Source organism: Pseudopodoces humilis, chromosome 3 (genome assembly GCF_049639895.1).
Source record: "Pseudopodoces humilis isolate 2021_Gansu_Grassland_sample_001 chromosome 3, ASM4963989v1, whole genome shotgun sequence".
Taxonomy (NCBI): Eukaryota; Metazoa; Chordata; class Aves; order Passeriformes; family Paridae; genus Pseudopodoces; species Pseudopodoces humilis.
Genome location: NC_142202.1, coordinates 31,482,335 through 31,494,862, shown reverse-complemented (window position 1 = coordinate 31,494,862; position 12,528 = coordinate 31,482,335). Strand labels below are relative to the sequence as shown.

The 12,528-nt window shown below is 51.3% G+C and overlaps 1 protein-coding gene across 1 annotated transcript; it reads right to left on the bottom strand.

The window, feature by feature from the left end:
• Positions 1–5,517: 5,517 nt before the first annotated feature.
• Positions 5,518–8,363, bottom strand: LOC148184623 (uncharacterized). The gene is given in 2 exon segments (XM_088053251.1): positions 5,518–7,784; positions 7,787–8,363. Coding segments are annotated over 2 exon segments (1,968 nt in total). The 5' UTR covers positions 8,205–8,363; the 3' UTR covers positions 5,518–6,234.
• Between the last annotated feature and the right edge of the window lie 4,165 nt (positions 8,364–12,528).

Sequence of the window (12,528 nt, the reverse complement as noted above, 5' to 3'; positions counted from 1 at the left end):
TGTGTGGTCTGGGAAGTGTTGTGGGGTCTGTGTCTTCCCTCTGCTCACCATGGTCTGGTGCAGAGCCAAGCCCAGGTTATGCTGCTTGCCCAGCCTGGGACACAGGCAGAGCAACACCATCAAGGCAGGTCTTGTTGTGGGGCTGGAGATACCCACATTCCCTCAGACTTGAAAAAACACGCCTCTTCCTTTGCATGGGTGTCTCAATGCTGACACATGGGGCGGCACCATGTAAGAGAGGGAAGGGAGCACTGCTCTTAAAGAAAGGTGTCTTGTGGAGGCTGGGGAGGGGAAAGAGGATAGGATGGAGTTAACTATAGAGCTGGTGGAAGTGGAAAGCAGCCTGGAACTCTGGACCCTGGAAGGGGACTAAAAGAGGTTTATTTCTTCCCTGGGTACAGCCTGTGGAAAGTGAATGTTTTCCCCTGCTTCCTTTGAGGTCATGCCAGTTACAGCTAAGAGCAGAATCCTTCCACGAAAATTACAGTGGACTGCTGGATGGTGGGGCTTTTCATAGCATGGCTATGAGACTTGCATCCTGCTCCCTGCTTACACTCCAGAAGGACATTGCAGTCTGGATGGCCCAGAGGCGCTCAGCATTTGTAAGAGTGACCTTGCATACTTTATGCATCCCAGAATCTCAATATCCCTTATACGGGTGCCCTTTGGACCAGCCTAGCTCTCTGGGGCCAGCGTCCCCACAGTGGGTCAGCACCCAGTTCTGGGGCAAGCCAGCCCAGCTCAGAGCACAGACAGGACATGAGGTGTGCTGCCAGGAGGAAGCAGCTCCCCAGCTGCCTCACAAGGCTGCCCTCTCCTACAGAGGCTCCCCAGGGCTGGATGGAGGTGGACTACCTGTGCTTGTCTCTTGACTGCCTGTGGGGTGGGAGTACCTTACGGCTTACCAGCCCTAGGGTACTTGGGATTGCTTCTGCATGCAATCCCAAATCCCCTACAAAATAAGGCTCAGGTGGGACAGAACAGGGGTGCAGGCAGGCAGAGCTGTCCCAGCTGCAGGGCCTCATCACACACACACAGAGGCCCAATTATGGGCCATGGTGACACCCTGGCTTTAGGATGACAGGTGGCCCTGCCATAGCCTTACCAGAAGCCCCCTCCCTCCCTTCGGGTGCCAGCTGGCACATCCCTTCCCTTGCCAGCCCTGGCAGCTGGCAGGCCAGTAGCAGCAGGGGGTCAGCAGGTCAGCTTCCCCAGCTGCCAGATAATGCCACTAAAAGTAGCCTGGCTTATCCCCTTCATTGCAAAGGGGACAAGAAAGATGCCTAGCAGAAGCCTTAAATGCTGAGGTGAGGTGAGTAGCAAGGGGGCCAGATGTGACCAAAGCTGCTCTTAGCTTTGGGTTTGTCTTGGGACAGGCACTAGCCAGCAAAATCCGGCCCAGCCCACTTCCCACACCTATCCCAAAGGTCTGTGTTGGGTCAGTCAGCAGTGCCCATGGATGCACAGCACCACTGCTCCTGCTCCACAACATCCCAGAATTTCCTGCACCTCATATGGCCCTGCCTCCTGCAGCTCAGAGCTGCCTGCTCTTCCTGGGGGTTCCCCCTCTCCCACCACCTGCTCATGTCCATCCCCCAGGCACAGGAAGGGGAGCAGGACTGCAGCCCATCCCCACCTGGCCCCAGCAGCTGCCCCAGCAGCTGGGCTCTGGCATCTCCCCCTTGGCTATGCTTCACAGGGGCCCACGCCTGCACAAATGTCATTCCCGTGGGCACAAGGGACCTTTGTTCGAGCAGAGCCGGGGTGTGGAGGCCCAGCCCAGCATCTTCAGCTGTGGCTGGGGAGAGCCATAGCTGAGGGCTCGTGGGTGGGCAGCAGCTGACTCCAGCATGGCCCCACAGCTCCCACCCAGGCACAGCCATCTCCCCAGTACTGCAAGGGATATAAGGGAGGAAAGCCCTCTCCTCATCCTTGTCCCTCTATCACCAGCAACATCCTGCAGTCACTGCTGGCTCAGGAAGCAGCACCAACACCAGTACAGAACTGGCATCACCACACTAGTAAACTTCAGCACCTGTGCCAAAGGATGCTAAGGTCTTGGCCCCCCAACAAGGGGAGCAGGAGGGCTGGGACTTGGGACAGGTGTCCTGGTTTAGGGCAAAATTTGGGAGAAAACCTCCAGTGGGGCTCCCCCCGGGAAGCAAACCCACGTGGCCCTTTTTTTCTCACCCCCCAACCGGTTCGGGAAGAGATTTCTCTGAGAGAAGTGGAAAAAACCTGTTTATTTCACAGGCACAGCACTACCCAGCACAAAAATGAATGATATCACATTACAAAACCTCTCACCCTTCAGAAGAGATTACAAACTTCAGAGGGTCTCTTTCCTGTGGGTGTTCGCTCTGTTATCAGTCCCTCTGGCGCTAGAAAATGCCGCTGCCCAGGCTGGGCTCCCGGTAGTCCACAGGTGCAAGCTCCCGGTGCTCCCCCGAGTCCCCAGACCAGAGTAGGTTCGATTCGTTTCAAAAAAGGGAAAGAAAACAGTCCAGGAAGACCTCTCTGCTCCGGCTAGTTGGAAAGCCAAGGCAATCTGTCTCTTGTTGTCTGTCTGTGCTGTAGTCAAAACTCCCGATGCGGGGGGAGCAAGTACAGTCTCTGATAACAGACTCGGTGCTTCTTTTCCACTCACTTTTACTCTGAGATGGAATTTTAAGAATACAAAACTTGTGTCTGTGTTAGGTGGACAAATGGGGATACAATTTAACATCATAATCAACCCAGGACATTCCACCCCTTATTCCCATATCGTCGACTTACTGCCAAAACTAACATTCCAACTCTGCACACATTTACATACATAGAAACTTCCCCTCCGTTCCACCCAAAAAATACAAGCAATATATTCATCATGCCCCTGTCATGCCCCACACTAAGCTACTGAATCCAGACCCCCCCGCTGGAGAGCTGCAGGATTCCTCACTCTCTCATTTTACTCACTCAAAACACCATCTTTCACTTGCTCATACCTTCAACACTTACACATTTCCTTTTATTTCATGTCTGCGTGGTTTAATGTACAGACAATGGCAGTAACCTTTTACCCAATGATCAGGTCTCCCTGAGGTACACATTGTGTTGTTCCATCTTTCTGCATTATCCACCATGTACAACCTGGTCCTTGAGCAAAGACAACCCCACGAATGGGTTTGTCTGTGCTCGAGGTAGAATTGACCCAAACTGTCTTCCCTAGCAGACCTCTGACATGTACCACTGGGACTTTGTCTCCATCTACTACATGTAAAGACTCAGACTGGGCAGGACCTGCTCGGTTGGTAGAACCTCTGGTGTTGACTAACCAGGTGGCCTTTGCTAGATGTTGCTCCCAGTTTTTAAAAGATCCTCCACCCAGTGCCTTTAAGGTAGTTTTTAACAGTCCATTGTACCTCTCCACTTTCCCGGCTGCTGGTGCATGGTAGGGGATATGGTACACCCACTCAATGCCATGTTCCCTAGCCCAGCCGTTTATAAGACTGTTCTTGAAATGAGTCCCATTGTCTGACTCAATCCTCTCAGGGGTGCCATGCCTCCAAAGGACCTGCTTTTCAAGTCCCAGGATGGTGTTCCGGGCAGTGGCATGAGGCACAGGGTAGGTTTCCAACCATCCAGTGGTGGCTTCTACCATTGTGAGCACATAGCGCTTGCCTTGGCGGGTTTGGGGCAGTGTGATGTAGTCAATCTGGCAGGTTTCCCCATACTTGTATCTGGACCACCGCCCACCGTACCAGAGGGGCTTCAACCGCTTGGCCTGTTTGATCACAGCACATGTCTCACAGTCATGGATAACCTGGGAAATGCTGTCCATGGTTAAATCCACCCCTCGGTCTCGTGCTCACTTATAGGTGGCATCTCTACCCAGATGACTTGAGGCATCATGAGCCCATCGGGCTAGGAACAACTCTCCCTTATGTTCCCAATCCAAATCTATTTTTGACACTTGTATCTTTGCAGCTTGATCTACCTGCTTATTATTTTGGTGTTCCTCATTAGCTCTACTCTTGGGGACATGGGCATTTACGTGGCAGACTTTCACTGGTAGTCTCCCTACCCTGGTAGCAATATCTTTCCACTCTTTAGCAGCCTAAATTGGTTTTCCTCTACGCTGCCAATTAGCCTCTTTCCACCTCCCAACCATCCCCACAGAGCATTGGCCACTATCTATGAATCCGTGTAGAGGTAGAGCTTTGGCCACCTCTCTCTTTCAGCAATGTCCAGGGCCAGCTGAACAGCTTTGAGTTCAGCAAGTTGGCTTGATCTACCTTCTCCTTCAGTGGCCTCTGCGACCTGTCGTGTGGGGCTCCATACGGCTGCTTTCTACTTCCGGTTCATCCCTACGACGCGACAGGAACCATCAGTGAACAGAGCATAGCGTGTTTCTTCTGCTGGCAGTTGGTTATATGGTGGAGCTTCTTCAGCCCTTGTCACTTCTTCTTGTTCTTCATCTGTGAGACCAAAATTTTCACCTTCAGGCCAGTTTGTAATTATCTCCAAAATCCCAGGGCGATTCAGTTTACCAATACGGGCGTGCTGCATGATGAGGGCAATCCACTTGCTCCATGTGGCACTGGTTGCATGATGGGTGGAAGGAACCTTTTCCTTGAACATCCACCCCAGCACTGGCAGTCGGGGTGCTAGGAGGAGTTGTGCTTCAGTGCCAATCACTTCAGAGGCAGCTTGGACTCTTTCATAGGCTGCTAAAATTTCTTTTTCTGTTGGGGTGTAGTGGGCTTCGGACCCTCTGTAGCTACTACTCCAAAATCTTAATGGTCGGCCTCGAGTCTCCCCAGGCACTTTCTGCCAGAGGCTCTAGGACAAGCCATTGTTCTTGGCTGCAGAGTAGAGCACGTTCTTCACATCTGGTCCTGTTCTGACTGGGCCAAGGGCTACTGCATGGGCGATCTCCTGCTTGATCTGAGCAAAGGCTTGTTGTTGTTCAGGGCCCCAATGGAAATTATTCTTCTTCTGAGTGACCAGGTAAAGAGGGCTCACAATCTGACTGTATTCAGGAATATGCATTTTCCAAAACCCTATGGCACCTAAGAAAGCTTGCGTTTCCTTCTTATTAGTTGGTGGAGACATTGCTGAGATTTTGTTGATGACATCAGTAGGAATCTGACGCCGTCCATCTTGCCACTTTACCCCCAGGAACTGGATCTCACGAGCTGGTCCCTTAACTTTGCTCTTCTTGATGGCAAAACCAGCTTCCAGGAGGATCTGGATGATTTCCTTTCCTTTCTCAAACACTTCTGCTGCTGTGTTCCCCCACACAATGATGTCATCTATGTACTGTAGATGTTCTGGAGCCTCACCCTTTTCCAGGGCAGCCTGGATCAGTCCATGGCAAATGGTGGGGCTGTGCTTCCACCCCTGGGGCAGTCGGTTCCAGGTGTACTGCACTCCCCTCCACGTGAAGGCAAACTGAGGCCTGCATTCTGCTGCCAGGGGAATGGAGAAAAATGCATTAGCAATGTCAATAGTGGCGTACCACTTCGCTGCCTTGGACTCCAGCTCGTACTGGAGCTCCAGCATGTCCGGCACGGCAGCGCTCAGAGGTGGAGTCGCTTCATTCAATGCACGATAGTCCACAGTCAATCTCCATTCTCCTTCAGATTTACGCACAGGCCAGATGGGGCTGTTGAAGGGTGAGTGGGTTTTGCTGACTACCTCTTGGCTCTCCAGCTCTTTGATCATCTTGTGGACGGGAATCACAGCATCTTGAGTTGTTCTATATTGTCGGCGGTGCACCATCGAGGTGGCAATTGGTACTTGTTGTTCTTTTACCTTCAGAAGTCCTACTGTAGATGGATTCTCGGACAGTCCAGGCAAGGTGTTCAGTTGCTGGACACCCTCTGTCTCCACAGCTGCTATCCCAAATGCCCACTTGAATCCTTTTGGGTCTTTGAAATACCCACTTCGGAGGTAATCTATGCCTAAAATGCATGGGGCTTCTGGGCCTGTCACAATGGGGTGTTTCTTCCACTCATTTCCCGTCAGGCTCACATCAGCTTCCACCAAGGTAAAATCCTGTGATCCCCCTGTCACGCCAGCAATAGAAACAGATTCTGCCCCTACATGTCTTGATGGGATTAGTGTGCACTGTGCACCAGTGTCAACCAAGGCCTCATATCTTTGTGGTTCTGATGTGCCAGGCCAACGAATCCACACAGTCCAAAAAACACGATTTTCCCTAGCCTCTACCTGGCTAGAGGCAGGGCCCCTCTAAGCCTGGTTATCCTTCTTTCCTTTGGTATATGTCTTGGATGTTCCTTCAAGGGGATCGGACATGTCATCATCATCATACCTGGCAGTTCGGCTACGTGCAACTGGAGCTGCTTCCCTTTTGGTGGAACTTCCTTTGTGACTCTTCTCCTCCTTCAATTCACGCACCCGTTGTGCCAGAGCTGCAGTAGATTTCCCATCCCATCTCCTCATGTTCTCTCCGCAATCACGCAGGAAGAACCACAGCTCAGCTCGTGGGGTATACCTTCTCTCCCGATTGGGGGAACGTCTGCGTTGAGTGCCAGGACCTCTGATCTGTACTGCTGAGATTTGGAGAAGGTCCTCTTTGATCTCATCTCTAAGTTTCTTGTGATTCTCCTCTATCTTATCCTCTAATTTCTGCAGACGTGTTTCCACAGCTGCAATTCTTGCATGTATCGGGCCATGCACGGCATCTGCATATGCTTGAAGCTTCTTCGCCATATCCAGCACGGTCTCCTCCCTTTCATCCCGTTTCATCATTGCTAAAGCAGATGCATATTCTTGTGGCCCAAGTCGTACCAATTTTCACCACATCACGGATGTACATGGCACCAAGTCTGGATTCTTAGTTGGTATGTCATCTGAAAAAACACTCTCTGCCACTGCCATTTCTCTCAGGCGTTGGATCCCTTGTTCGATGGTTTTCCACTGCGTTTGCTGCATGTAGAGATCATCTACACACAGATATCTTTGGGCTACACTTTCAAGGACCCGTGCCCAGAGACTGCGAGGGTTAGCCTCCCTCATCATCTCCTGGTCAATAACCGGATCGTGTGACAGGGATCCCAGATGCCTCGCTTCAGTGCCATCCAGAACTGTAGCTTCACCTGCGGCATCCCACAGACGGACTAACCAACTAATTATAGATTCATCAGCTCGTCGAGTGTAGTCCTTCCTCAGGCCACGAAGATCTTTCAGAGAAAAAGACTCAATATTAGCCTCTGATCTTGTGCCAGTTGCTTTGACTCTCGGTTTTGTGTCAGGAGGCGTTGAGGGTCCTTCTCCTGCATCATCATCATCATCATCCACTGGTCGATCGGTTTTATCTGTGCACTTTCCACTTCTTGTGCTAGTAGCAACAGCCATTGGTTGAGGCTTGCTGTCCGGTTTAGCTACCAGCTTTGTAACTGGGAGGTTGGCTGCAGCCTGAGTAATTGGGGTAGCTGTTGATTTATCTCCCTGTCCCCTTCCTCCTGTTTGCTGCCCTACAGTATCTAGCAATGTACGGTACGCATATGCCAGGGCCCAGCTTACTGCAATGATCTTTTTTTCTTTGGAATTATCCTGACACTTCTCTTTCAGATATTTCCCCACCTCAGCTGGATTCAGAATTTGTTCATGTGGAAAGTCCCAAACTACAGGGTCAGAAAATTCCTTCAGGATTTGGCCCATATCCTCCCATTCTCCACCCCACTCAGGACTTTCCATGCTTGGTTCAGGGGCCTCATCAGTCCCTCTAGAAATCTCAGCCCTCATTCTAGAGAGGCTGAAGACTGTATAGAGGAAACTACCAGATTAAATGCCAGAAAGATGGTCTCTTTAACATTCAGGGGAAACTGAACACTCACCAATAGTGATGTAACCGATTCAGAGGAGAAGAAGGAAAGGAAAGGTTGAAAAGCCTCATTCCCTGCTCCTCCTCTAACAAACTGGGTGCATAACCATACCCATGAATCCTTTATATTTGGAACAGACTGCAGCACCTGAATAAACTTCTTGGAAATCATAATCACTAGGCCCAGCCCAATAGCTATTCTAATCCGTGCCCCTCTACTGTAAAAGCTATGTGTTAGGGACAATACCGGGGCTAGTTGTGGATAAGAAAATAAACCAAGGGACCATAAAGGTATTAAAACCTCAAAAAAGCCTAGCGACCAGAAACACATGAAGGCCTGCACCCCAAAAGACATTATTAATTCAAGCAGCATGGCTGGATGGCTAGGGACTGCTTTATCTTATCCCAATACAAAGTAATTGCCACTTCAGTACAATCAGTACAGGGTTTTTCCACTCTCTCGTGCCACATGCTGGGCGCCAATGAATGTATTTGTCCTGGTTTAGGGCAAAATTTGGGAGAAAACCTCCAGTGGGGCTCCCCCCGGGAAGCAAACCCACGTGGCCCTTTTCTCCCACCCCCCAACCGGTTCGGGAAGAGATTTCTCTGAGAGAAGTGGAAAAAACCTGTTTATTTCACAGGCACAGCACTACCCAGCACAAAAATGAATGATATCACATTACAAAACCTCTCGTCCTTCAGAAGAGATGACAAACTTCAGAGGGTCTCTTTTCTGTAGGTGTTCGCTCTGTTATCAGTCCCTCTGGCGCTGGAAAATGCCGCTGCCCAGGCTGGGCTCCCGGTAGTCCACGGGTGCAAGCTCCCGGTGCTCCCCCGAGTCCCCAGACCAGAGCAGGTTCGATTCGTTTCAAAAAAGGGAAAGAAAACAGTCCAGGAAGACCTCTCTGCTCCGGCTAGTTGGAAAGCCAAGGCAATCTGTCTCTTGTTGTCTGTGCTGTAGTCAAAACTCCCGATGCGGGGGGAGCAAGTACAGTCTCTGATAACAGACTCAGTGCTTCTTTTCCACTCACTTTTACTCTGAGATGGAATTTTAAGAATACAAAACCTGTGTCTGTGTTAGGTGGACAAATGGGGATACAATTTAACATCATAATCAACCCAGGACAACAGGGGCCAGGAGCACCAGCCAGCAGCTGCTGGATTCAGCCTTTTTCAACAGCTGCTGTCTCAGTGCCAGCAGCAGGGAACGTGCATGGGCTGGGGCTTTCCAAGGCCTGGCCACAGTGCATTAAACAACCTATTTATAGCACTTGTATCCTCCTCAGTAGGAATGGCCTGTGCTCCTCCTGCACGGGGCTGGGTGCTTGGGTGCCACCACTGTCCCCACCACCAGCACCCTCTAGGATCCCTGCCAGAAGGGTGAGGTTTCCTAAGACAAAATACTCATGGCCTTCCTAACTCTCATCTTCCTCCCCTGCCATTTCTGAGAGCTCCCAGTGCTGCCCAGAACAAAATTTTCAGCAAATCTCATATCTCTTTGAAAATGCTCTTCTTCCCAGGATCCCTGCTGGATCATATGGAGATTTTATCATACAACAGCCTATTTAGGCATTGGCAGGTGCCAATGGTTGCTCTGTCCCCTGTGCCTGCCTCTGAGATGGCATGAGGGTCTTGCCCTCCCATGGAGCAGAGATGCTGTTCTGGGAGCAGGCTGAGTGCTGGTAAGGCCGGTGCCAGATTTGCCTGTTGTGTGATGGGGCACGGGTCTGCTCAGAAGACATTCCTTCCACAGAAGGGTGGCAGCAACCAAGAGGAGCTGTATCAGGAGGTAGCACAGCCATCTCCTGCCCAGAGGCTGGCATGTCACACACCCATGACTGTCCAGCTGTGCCTCCTCTGAGGTGGCCTCTCCCAGGGGAGTTGGAGGTTCTGGCTGGTTCCAACCCCAGGATCTGCCCAGAGGATGTGTGGGGCTGTGAGCTCACCTGTGCTCAGCAGCAAGAAGGAAGGAGCTGGGCTTTGGACAAGCTGAATTCTCAGGGCTTTGGGATGGCAGGGAGGAGAAGAAAAGAGGACAGTTCTGCACAGTCCTGCCACCACCCTGAGGATAGACCCCTGTGGGGGCTGCTTCCAGCCCTGCTATCTCACCATCACTGCTCCACTCACTGGCTTACCAGAAGCCCACATCATCCTCATGCTGCCTGGGGGCATCTCCTGCTCCTTGTTTGCTGATGTTCAGCTGATAACTGATCATCTGAGAGAAATAAGTACAGTGGAGGGGTATACAGTCCCTGTTTAGGGTCAACAAGTGGATTTCAGCCATTCCCATCAATTAATAGGTGATATGTGGTTGTGCAGTTGATACAATAGAGAAAACGGATGCCTGAAAGGAAGGGGTCTTGATACATACCCAGCAAAACATAAGCCAACCACGTGGTGAGGTATTTTAAGTCTCCTGGTAGAGAGGGATGAAACATAGACAAGTAAAAAGTATTGAGACAAAGCAGTGATTGCAGGATCAGAAAGTCCTCCATCGATCAGAGAAGTTACAGCAATGATCTATGAGACTTGGCCTAGGAAACATATGGGCAGGATTCTGCTGCCCTAAAACTTGCATTTTTAAGTAGATATTGGTGTGATTTTGTTTTCTTTCAAGATTGCATTCTCTTCCCAGCTCTGGGCATTACTCAACAGAGGAACAAGTTTACATCCATTCATCTCCCTGGGCTTTACTTTTGCCCAGTTGGAGGCTAAAGACCCTGACCTTCCAGATCAGGAAAGCAACTCAGCAAGATCTCTGCATTTTTGGCAAGAGACAAAAATCTGCCTTTCTGTGAGTCCCAAGAGCTTGGCAATTAAGCCCTGCCACACCCTCTTCCCAGTGCTGGGATGTTGCAAGCATCTGGCTCTCAAAGCAGGGTGAGAGCCTCCTTCACTCCCTCCCTGGGAAGGAACAGGTTTCTGCAGAGGTCACACACTACAGCCCCTTTGTTCCCAAAGAATTTTCCATCCACTCCCTTGTGTATCTCGGCAACATTACACTCAGATACAATGTAACACTCAGAAGCAATGCTCCCTGGAATGTGCTGCAGTGTCTCTGCACCTCCCTTTCCCTGTGGGACTGGAGGACAGGATTCCCCCAGTAGGGATGGCAGGATGATCAGTTCCCCCAGCTCAGGCAGGGTTTTTCCTAGGAAAAGGCTCCCTGAGGAATAAGATGTTCACTCTTCTCCATTACTGTCATCACTGACACTGACCTGGGATACTGCATTTTCATCCCAGCAGTCCCCAGCCTGCTCAGAGGTAGAATGCTGTAAGTGCCCTCTGCACAAGGAGAGGATATTCCCAGTGGAGCTGTACTGCTGGGGAAATTGAGGCTCTAAGCAAGGCTTATGTGGGATCAGCTGCAGCACAGTGAACCCAGGAGTCTCAAGAACAGGTGAAGCACTGGACCTCCCTGATTGAAGGGGAGATGCTTCCTCCTAGGGAAAACATAAACCCTGAGATAGCTGCAGCAAAGCTTTGCTCTGTCTTCCTTCATCTGAGCTCTTCCTGCTCCCAGCAAGGCTGCCAGCACGGAGCTGGCGGCAGTGCACAGCAGAGCCCTGCGCCTGCACCACAGCCTCTGACCACAGCAGACCCGAGCTCGGGAGCCTCCAGGAGGCCAGTCCCAAGGGGCTGACGTCAAGCACCATCCTTGAAGCTCCAGGGCCATCAGGGAGCTGTTTCTGCTTTCAGCACATGGTGTCCCTGTGTTGAGGCATGGCCAGCCTGCTTTCCTCATCCATGGCTGGCTCCCTGGGAAGAATCCATGAGACTGGAAAAGGTCACCCTAGCTGGACTAACCACCTTTGGATGGGACTTAGTGGGCAAGGGACAGCTTACAGCAGGCAGGCAGGGAAATGGAGCAGTAGCTTTTGGTCCCTTGGGTCTGTTCATTCTCCTAAATTCTTCTTGAGCAAGAGCCAAAAGTAGGGCCTTGGCAGGGTTTTGGAAGGGAACAAGGGGAGGAAATGAAGACAGACATCCACCAAGAACAAAACAAAGGTTTGGCACAGGAGGGAAGCGGAAGGGCACAGACATGACCACGGATCTTCCTGCCTGCACCCTCACTCTGGCTAGCTTGTGCTCCCCTGGCTGCTTGCCCCAAGCTAACTCAGCTTGGGAACACTGGAGCACAGCTGAAAATTGCAGGACGCTCCTTACCATCCTGCTCTTGAGCCATTCATGGAGCCAAATCAAAGCTCTTTCTCAGGGGAGTACCCAACTGTTCCTCAGTGTATTACACCTTGGGCGAGATCCCTTGCCCACTCTCCTTGTTGGCTCACCTGGTCTGCATTCCTGGCCCTTATGGGAGCAGGGTGACAATTGCTGGCACTGCCAGGGAATGACAGACAAGTTTGGACTCAGCTGCCTGGTCAAGGGCTATGGCAAAGCCTTGTGCTAAAACAAAACCCCACCCTGCCAGCCCACATTTCTGTGGTGCAGAGATGTTGATCCTCCCTTGCCCCCCTTCTCTCCTCTACACTGCCACCCCGACAAATTTGGCCTCGGCTGCGAAGCAGTATCACTTTCAGGGAGTGTGTTTCGGGGCTGGGAGGAGGGGGCATTTAAATGAACAGCTGGGGTTTTCTTTGTTGTCCCTTGCTCTGGAGCTGTTCCTGCCATTTGCGCTGGTGACAGGTTCACACTGGGGAAGCTGAGCAGTCCAGGCCACTTCGGGAAAGAGAAAGAGT